Source organism: Cynara cardunculus (genome assembly GCF_001531365.2).
Source record: "Cynara cardunculus var. scolymus isolate 2C chromosome LG 13, CcrdV1, whole genome shotgun sequence".
NCBI lineage: Eukaryota > Viridiplantae > Streptophyta > Magnoliopsida > Asterales > Asteraceae > Cynara > Cynara cardunculus.
The window spans coordinates 14,102,108-14,110,767 of NC_037540.1; the positions used below are offsets into that span (position 1 = coordinate 14,102,108).

Genomic DNA, 8,660 nt, shown 5'->3' on the forward strand with positions numbered 1-8,660 from the left:
TATTTCAGTACCTTTTATCATCTGTATGATCAAGATCACCATATTGTTTAAACTGTTACCAAAATTGAGACCTACAGCTCTGCTACATTCTGTTGATATTAACAAGATAATTTTGTTGTCTACTCTTGTAGGCTAAATCCTTTAGTTTCAACATTTATCTTAGGTTGTTCTTGAGAATCATTCTCATGATGTACATAGAAGATTATTTGATTCCCGTGACTTTAGATTCTGCTTTTCATATTAAGAGTGACCCTCTACTGTGTTTGTCAACTAAAGGTATCTTAGGTTAATTGTTAATACTACCATAATATGATAATATTTTCTTTACAATGATGCTAGAAAATATCTTAAAGATCCACAAATTGGATTTCGCACCACGAATTAAAGGACTATCATATTTTTTACATCCCACCGCATTGCATGGGTAGACAACCAGTATATATATTGTCAAATGTAGCACAAAAAACACCATAAAATAAGTATAATTATATCCCACTTATCCAAAACTGGTAAGAATGAAGCTATCACTCATGGCTGGCTGGCTGGCTGGCTTATATATCGAAACTATAGAAAAGACACTCAAATACTTCAACTTCCAAAAATGCCTTGGCAATAACAACCTCCACATGAAGAACAATTGAATTTCCCCTTTTGATCTAAATGCCTCGTCCAGTTTCCTATGGATCAAAATCAAACATCAGGGATCCAGACAGAGTAGACCCACATAATTATCGAATCTAGTAACAAAATAAATTCGAGCAGGAGCCTAAATGAATGGTCATATTCAAGATGCATTTGGTACGTGGGACATACCGAAAGAATAAAAAACAACTTCTTGTTGGCTAGCATTGTACCGGGAACATGACAGGACTTTTTGTCCCACCAAAATAGGTAGAACCAAGATTCAGAAGATGAAACAAAATTTAATAAATTACTAAAATACCCCTCTCATCCTCAAGGACATAAGATAACAGAAGAAGCAAACAGAAACATGATGGGTTTCAGGATCTTCATAATTACTTGCTTAGAAATGTGTCATCAATGAAGGCAAAAGAATAAACAAGTCAGAATGATTTATTCTTATGTAACAGAGTATAATTATCTTTAAAACCACATTCCATAATGCAGTGGAAGCATTTAACACATAAGAAACATACCACATCAATCATCGACCTCAGCTCTGATTTCCCTCTGAAGCTCCTCCTTATACTCATCAAAAGTACCAGGGAATGCCTCCACACTTCCATTATCTACGACCCATATTTCGCTCTTTTCTTCATCATCACAAACGCGTGATATCAACCTAGAATCGTGACTGACAAGGACAACACCACCAGTAAACTCGTCGAGTGCATCAGCAAGTGCATCAATACTCTGCATATCCAAATGATTTGTGGGTTCATCCAGTAGCAGAATGTGTGGCTTAGACATGGAGATTGAAGTGAAAACAACACGAGCTTTTTGTCCTCCAGATAATTTAGCAATTGGAGTAAGGTGATTATGGCTGGGAAGCCCAAATTTACCAAGCTTCGCACGAACAGCTTCTTGTTTGCTAAAACCCTCCTGCTCTGGATGAAGACGAAGAAGATACTGAACGGGTGTTTCACCCATTGTCAAGAGATCAACAAAGTGTTGGGAATATCTTCCAATTCTCAATTTTTGGCTCCTTCTTACTTCACCCTCTGTTGGGTTCAAGTCTCCAGCAAGAAGGTTCAATAATGTAGACTTTCCAGCTCCATTGGGACCCACAATAGCAACACGTGTACCCATATCAATACCAACATCCACGTCAGATAGCTTGAAGTCCTCTCTTTCTGGATAACTAAAACTCACTTCAATAAGCTGTAACAATGGTGGTGTCAATTCAGTAGGCTCAGGAAAATGAAACTCCACAGTATAATCTCTCCACTTCTGTGGGGCCTCTACAATCTCCTCATCCTCATCAACTTTCCCCTTTGCCTTCTTCTTTGCTTCTTTAACAGCAAATTTTGCTTTTTCTTTAACTTTCTCTTGTTGTTTCTGGTTCCCAGCCCTCTTTGCAGCTTTCACCTGCTTGTCGTAAGTTTCAAACTTCTTATTCATCTCTTTGCGACGTTGTTCATACCCACTTTCAAAATCATCAAAGTTTCCACGATACAGATGAAGTTTTAGATCATGAAGATGGATTATTTCGTTGCAGACAGTATTTAAGAAGTCTCTGTCATGTGAGACAACAACAAGAGTTTTCTTCCATCTGCACAAGTATTCCTCTAACCAGAGAACAGCTCTAAGGTCAAGATGGTTGGTTGGCTCATCCAATAATAACAGGGTAGGTTGGACAAAAAGGGCCCGGGCCAACGAAATTCTCATCCTCCAGCCACCACTAAATGATCGGGTGGCACGGCCTTGCATAACTTTTGTAAAACCCAAACCAGCAAGGATCTTTGAAGCTTGAGCTTCTGCAGCATCTGAACCCATTATCTGCAATTTTTCATATAATTCAGCAAGTTTCTCTCCAGTATCAGCAGCATCATCAACTACATTTCCATTCTCGTCCACTGGTTCAGGAGCTTCTAGCAATGATGAAACCTCTTGTCGTAGTTTAACAAGCTCCTCGTTTGCTGAAACAACAGCTTCGAGAGCTGTCCTATCATCACCAACTATTTCTTGCTCCACCAAAAGAACATCTATGTTCTTAGGCACAGGAATCTTCCTCCAGGCTAGAAGCTTTAACAATGTAGACTTTCCCTTCCCGTTAGGTCCCACCAAACCATACCTCTTTCCATGAGAGATCTTCACAGATGCATTCTTCAACAACTCTTTTCCCCGTGCCGAAACTGAGAAATTCTCTACTGTTATGTCTTTTACATTGGCATCAGCTTCATCTTGGCCATCAAGCACTGAAGCTCGACTACCTATCACCACCGTAAATGCATCATGGTCATCTTTCATAGCCTCTTGCTTGGCCTGCTCCACTGCTTGAGCAGCAATCATATCCTTCTTTTCTCGTTTCTTTAACTCCTTATCGGTCACAGATATCTCAAGAACCTTATCGCTAGCCCTCTCTTTCCTGCTCGGTTTTTTTCTTCCCCCCTTTTGATGTTCATCTTCTTCAGACAGATACTCTCCATCATCCTCATCATCATCTGAAGGAGGAAGATCAATGTCGGCATAGGACTGTGATTTTGGAGCTGCTTTGGGCTTGGGACGAGCCGTAGAGCTTGAGGAGGTTACTTTCTTTGCCTTATCAGGTTTCTGGTCCATACTGGCAAGCATGGCTGAGACTGATAGCTTCTCTTTCTTTCCTTCTTTATTGCCTTGTTTACCCTTTTCTCCACCCTCATCTGTTTTCTTCTTTCCCATTGGATTTAATAACTGTCACAAACCTGTATACATAATAAAAAAGTAAAAAATTTAGGCAATACCCACGAATATAAGCTAGTTCCAACAATTATTCAGATTCAATAACAAAGTGGCCATCTTTACCAGCATACTGCAACGGATAAAGAAAATCAAAATCGTTTTAAAAAATGTACACTTGTTACACAAGAATCACAGGCCAACCTAACATAATACAATAGCAACCAACAACATCAGAGTGTATGGGTAATCAGATTACACTTTTAATTATTTAGGGTCAAAATAATCAAATTTCGATAATCTTCCAAGTTGTTATTAAAGAATGATTAATGGCATAACCATAAAATTAACTCTCTCTTACTTTAAACTACTAACGAGCAGTTTTTTGTGTGCTGAAGATCTGTACAGAAAATTATGATTTTAAAACTGACTTGATTTAGCATATTGGTCCTCCAAAGCTGCTAGTAACACAAGCTAGTCTACAGTGTAACAGAAATTCTGCTAACTAAGAAGGGTGTATGGAAGGAGACGAAAATCCAATCTCCTCAACTATAAGAAATCCTGTTTATTTAAGTGTCCAAAGTGAATAGAGCACATAATGTCTAAAGCAGAGTTGGATTCCACTCCTCTATTAAAAAAAGAGACGGATTCCACTTTATTGTGTGAACATATCTCAACTGATTCGTTTTTACAATATACTGCATTGTTGAATTATTACCAAATTACAGTTTGCATAACCATTCCCAAATCCCAACCTTTAGTAAAACTTACAAAAAAAAAACTACCAGCGTGAAAATCAGATCTACACAGCCAATTCAATTCAGAATGCGTTTGCGTAATATGAAAAGGCAAACAATTTGATGTCAGAAACAAACAGAATCAACAAAATTCGAGTTGAGATCTCGATAAGTTCGGTAAGAGAAGTGAGGAGAAAGAAAAGGCCGTGCCAGAGATGCAGGGAGGATCATCAGTCATCGGATTCTTGACGGAATGATATGAAATATGAATCGAGCTGCTTGTTTTTACTAAAGATTAAATACCTGGAGATTGGAAGTGTAAGCAGGGAAGAGAAAAGCGAAGACTCGGCGGTAACGAGAGAGGCGACGGCGAAAACGACGGCAACGTGAAAGGGGAGAAGCGACGGACGGCGCCGGAGTAGGAGAGGACTCAGAGATTCTGATTTTTAGGGTTTCTGATTTTTAGGATTGGATTTGTTGTGGCGTCAGGGCATATTTGGAAAATTTCAGGTGTAGCGCAGACCATATGGGGGAGCAACCGACCCAGCTAATCTATGTACGAAAATATCCTGATCTATTCTGTTAGGATTTAGAAAATCTATATCTATCTTATATTATAAAGTATTTTATAAAAAAAATTAAAAATCTATCTTTTTTATACATATGAAATATTATTTATTAATATGTATTACTTAAAATTCAATATTATAAGTAAATTATGTGTAAGTATAACTTATCAAAGATTCATATTTTAATTCGTATAACTAAAAGTAAGTAAAAATAATCAAATAAAAAATAAATATATAATTTTAAATATAAAAAAACTAAAGTAATATTAAGATAATCATTGAGTTCTAACAAAATACTTAATTATTATCTTTATAAAAAACTAGAAACATATGTGCGCAATGCAACGAGATATATCTCGATTTTAATGTTCGTTCTATTTTTTGTCACTGTAGACATAATACGGTTTTGTATGGTTTTAAGAAAATGATAATGTTTTCATTTTTGAATAAAATAAACTTGAAGATCCCATTAAAATTTGAAAAGTTAAATATATTGATAATAGTATCGAATTAACTATTTAAAAGTTTTTGTTTTTTGTGGAATTTCTTTAATTCAATTTCTCATTATAATTTAATTTAGGTTTAATAACGAAATAATTTATTTTTAGTTTAATAATATATTTTTTATAAAGATAATTATTAAGTATTATGTTAAAAATCAATGATTATTCTAATGACATTTTAGATCATTTATATTTAAAGTGAGATGTTTATTATGTATTTGACTATATTTATCTGCAGTTAGGCATACAAATTTAAAAAATGAAGCTTCAATAAGTAGTATTTACACACAATTTACTTGTGATCTTGAATTTTTATCAAATGCTTTAAAATATAATATAGATTATATTATTAAACCAAAAATAAAAAAATTAAATTTAAGTACACAAAAAAGGAGATTTTTAAATAGTTAGTTTGGTACCAATATCAATATATTTTTTTTTATTTTTTTATGATATCTTCATATTTATATTTTATTCAAGAATAAAACATCATCAGTTTCTTAAAACCACATAAAACCGTATTATAACATTGACTGAAAAAAGGAAACATTAAAATCGAGATTTTTTTTCACTGCATTGTGCGAGTACCATTCTAGTTATAATATAAAACATGCATTTAGGTTAAACTTTCAAAAACCATTTTTAATTCATCAAGTACTATTTAATGATGCATATTACATAAAATTCAAGATTACAAGTAATTGGTGCATGAATACAATTTTTTAAAGCTATATGTTTAAATTCATATAATTATGTAATAAACATAATCAAATACATGATAATTTTAAATATAATTACGATAATCATTGAGTTCTAACAAAATACTTAATTATTATCTTCATAAAAAATATTATATTATTAAACATAAAATAAATTACTTCATTATTAAACCTTAAACTATCATATAAAAAATTAACTGAAAATTATCTTTATAAAAAAACATTATACTAAAATAAATTACTTCATCACTAAAATTAAATTAAATTATAATAAAAAATTGAACTAAAAAAATATACTTTTCATACTAATATTGATATAGTCTTTTCAAACTTGTAGGGGATCTTTGATAACACCAATTTTGGTTTTATCTGGGCACCGCTTTCTATGAGATTTTGCTTAAGTTCTAAATAAAGGAATTGTGTTTTTCATAGTTTATTGCTAGTATCGCAGGTGCAAATCATTCGAAGCAAATCTAATGAAATTGGGCGTTAACTGCGAAAATAATGACGAAATCGAGTAGTTGTATTTCAAGGACCAAAGTGAAGAATTGTTGAAGTGAAAGGATGAGTCAAAGTACATCCAAGAAGTGAAAAGTCAAACTAGTGACCAAGGCTACTTTCCAAGCTAGTTTGATTGGTCAAGCTAGTTTGGAATTCTCGGGCTAGTTTGTTTGCTAGTTTAAACTAGCGACCAAACTAGTGAACATCTATGAGCCCATTTAAATCATTATCACTGCTAGGGTTTGGGCCAGTTAGCAATCTATCAAAAAGAAGGGCGAGAAGAGGCGATTTTGGGGAGATTCTTTCATCCAGAAGACGGGTTTGAAGCAACGAGACCATTGCAAAGCAATTCGTTGACGGGGATCAATCTATTGTTCATGGGTATTTCGATTCAAAGGGAGTTCTTATATATTTTAGATTTTTGTTCAGGACACCATTGTTTAGATTCATGAATTCTTCTAATGTTTTGCGTATAATACCCCGAATATAAACTAATCTTTAGAGGTTGGGGGTCGGGTTACTCTTGGATTACAAACATATGAACATAACTTGTGATTTGTGTTAAACTTTTTTATTTAATGAAGCATATGATTTAAAGGTTAATGTTTTTGTGAGCCTGATCAGCTTTCAATTGATTGGTTTGTTATAAGTTAAATTCGAGAGAATTAATTTGTAACTAGAATTGGGATAATAATATGCCTAAGGTGAGAACTTGGATAGAGATATACCAATTAAGCCTTAGTACAGTTTACAATCTTGTTTCTAGGAAATTTCTGGTTGCAGGTGTTGAGATCGAGAGATAAAACAATTGTTTTTCAGGAATAACTTTGTTATCATTCGAGAGAGGGTAACAAGAGTTTGAGTGATTGTGTATTCATTAATTGAATTACCCAACAATAATCCAACTGAAGTGTTTTGTATGAAATCCTTTAAAACCCCAACTCCCAAGTGCTTTTCTCCCTATAACGTGTCCAAGTTTTAATCTTGCCGTTTTTTCATATTTCTCTTTGTTTAGTTTATCAATTAATTAAAATATCCAATCATCCAATCAGATAAATTAATGGTAGTTATAGTCATTGTGTTACTTAGTACCTAGTTCCATAGGTTCGATACTCATACTTATTGTACATATTGTTTGATTCAACCCGTACACTTGAAGTTAGATTTAAGGGGTGTAAACCCACCTATCAAGTTTTTGACGTCGCTGTCAGGGAACTAGTTTTGCACTGATAACACTACTAGCTATAAATATTATTACATTGGATACTTCATTTATTTTGCTTGATTTTCAATTATTCCATTAATTTTCAGGCTCACATAACTCCTCTTTTTGAATTACAGGATTTAGTGGTTTATGCTAAGAAGTTCTGGAGATAGAAATCTAGAACCATTTGATCCAGAGATTGAAAGGACTGCGCTCAAATTGTGGAAAGAGTCCAAGGCTAGAAAGTTAAGACAAATGGGAGAAGATCGACCTGAAGATGAGGTTCACCCACCTCCACCACATCCATCATGTATTTCCATGAGGGCGTATGCCAATCCAACCGCTGTAAAAATCAATATTGGCATACAAGCACCCACCATAGTTGCCAACACATTTGAGATAAAATCTAGCACGATTAACCTGATTCAACATAACCAATTTGGAGGGGCACCGACTAAAGACCCTCGTGGGCATATTCGCTCATTTGAGAAAGTATACAACACTTTCAAGATGAATGGAGTGTCACAAGATTCTATCAAACTTTGGTTATTCCCATTCTCTCTGAGAGGCAGAGCAGCTACTTGGGAAGAGAATCTTCCAAATGGTCAGATAAACACTTGGCCGAAGGTGGTGACCGTTTCCTTTAGAAGTTCTTTCCATCGGGCCGAACTGCCCAATTAATGGTCGAGATTACACATTTTGCTTAGTGGAATCAAGAATCCTTATATGAGGCTTGGGAAAGATACAAAGACATACTGAAAAGGTGTCCTCATCACATACTCCATGGATGGGTCGTTATTCAGACTTTCTTCAGCGGCTTACATCCTCAGTATAAGAATGACATCATTGCAACGACTGGAGGTTCCTTAATGAACAAAACGTATGACGATGGGTTTTGTTCTATTTGATGAACTTTGAAATGTTTTTCCTAGTGATTTTGTTTTTTCAGTTGGACTGAGTTTGTTCATTTGATGAATTACAAACTAGAGTTTGTTCTTTTAACGAATCATGAACTCGCTTTTTTGAAAAAAAAAATGTAGATTGCAAAGAATGGTCATCGTATTCGTACCTGCTACAAGCTACAACTT

General features: G+C 34.5%; 1 protein-coding gene and 1 non-coding gene across 2 annotated transcripts; both read right to left on the reverse strand.

The window, feature by feature from the left end:
* Positions 1–343: 343 nt before the first annotated feature.
* On the reverse strand, positions 344–4,549 carry LOC112524543 (ABC transporter F family member 4-like). The gene is made up of 3 exons (XM_025134405.1): positions 4,380–4,549; positions 1,158–3,365; positions 344–677 (listed from the first exon to the last, which is right to left on the reverse strand). Exon 2 carries the CDS (start codon positions 3,340–3,342, stop codon positions 1,162–1,164), a length of 2,181 nt encoding a protein of 726 aa, XP_024990173.1. The 5' UTR covers positions 3,343–3,365; positions 4,380–4,549; the 3' UTR covers positions 344–677; positions 1,158–1,161.
* A 3,699-nt stretch (positions 4,550–8,248) lies between these two features.
* On the reverse strand, positions 8,249–8,353 carry LOC112526171. Its single transcript, XR_003070506.1, has one exon. It is a non-coding gene; the product is annotated as a small nucleolar RNA R71 (small nucleolar RNA).
* Positions 8,354–8,660: the final 307 nt, after the last annotated feature.

Excerpts from the sequence above, each read along its gene's own strand:
- LOC112524543 (XM_025134405.1), bottom strand. The coding sequence starts at position 3,342 with ATGGGAAAGAAGAAAACAGATGAGGGTGGAGAAAAGGGTAAACAAGGC.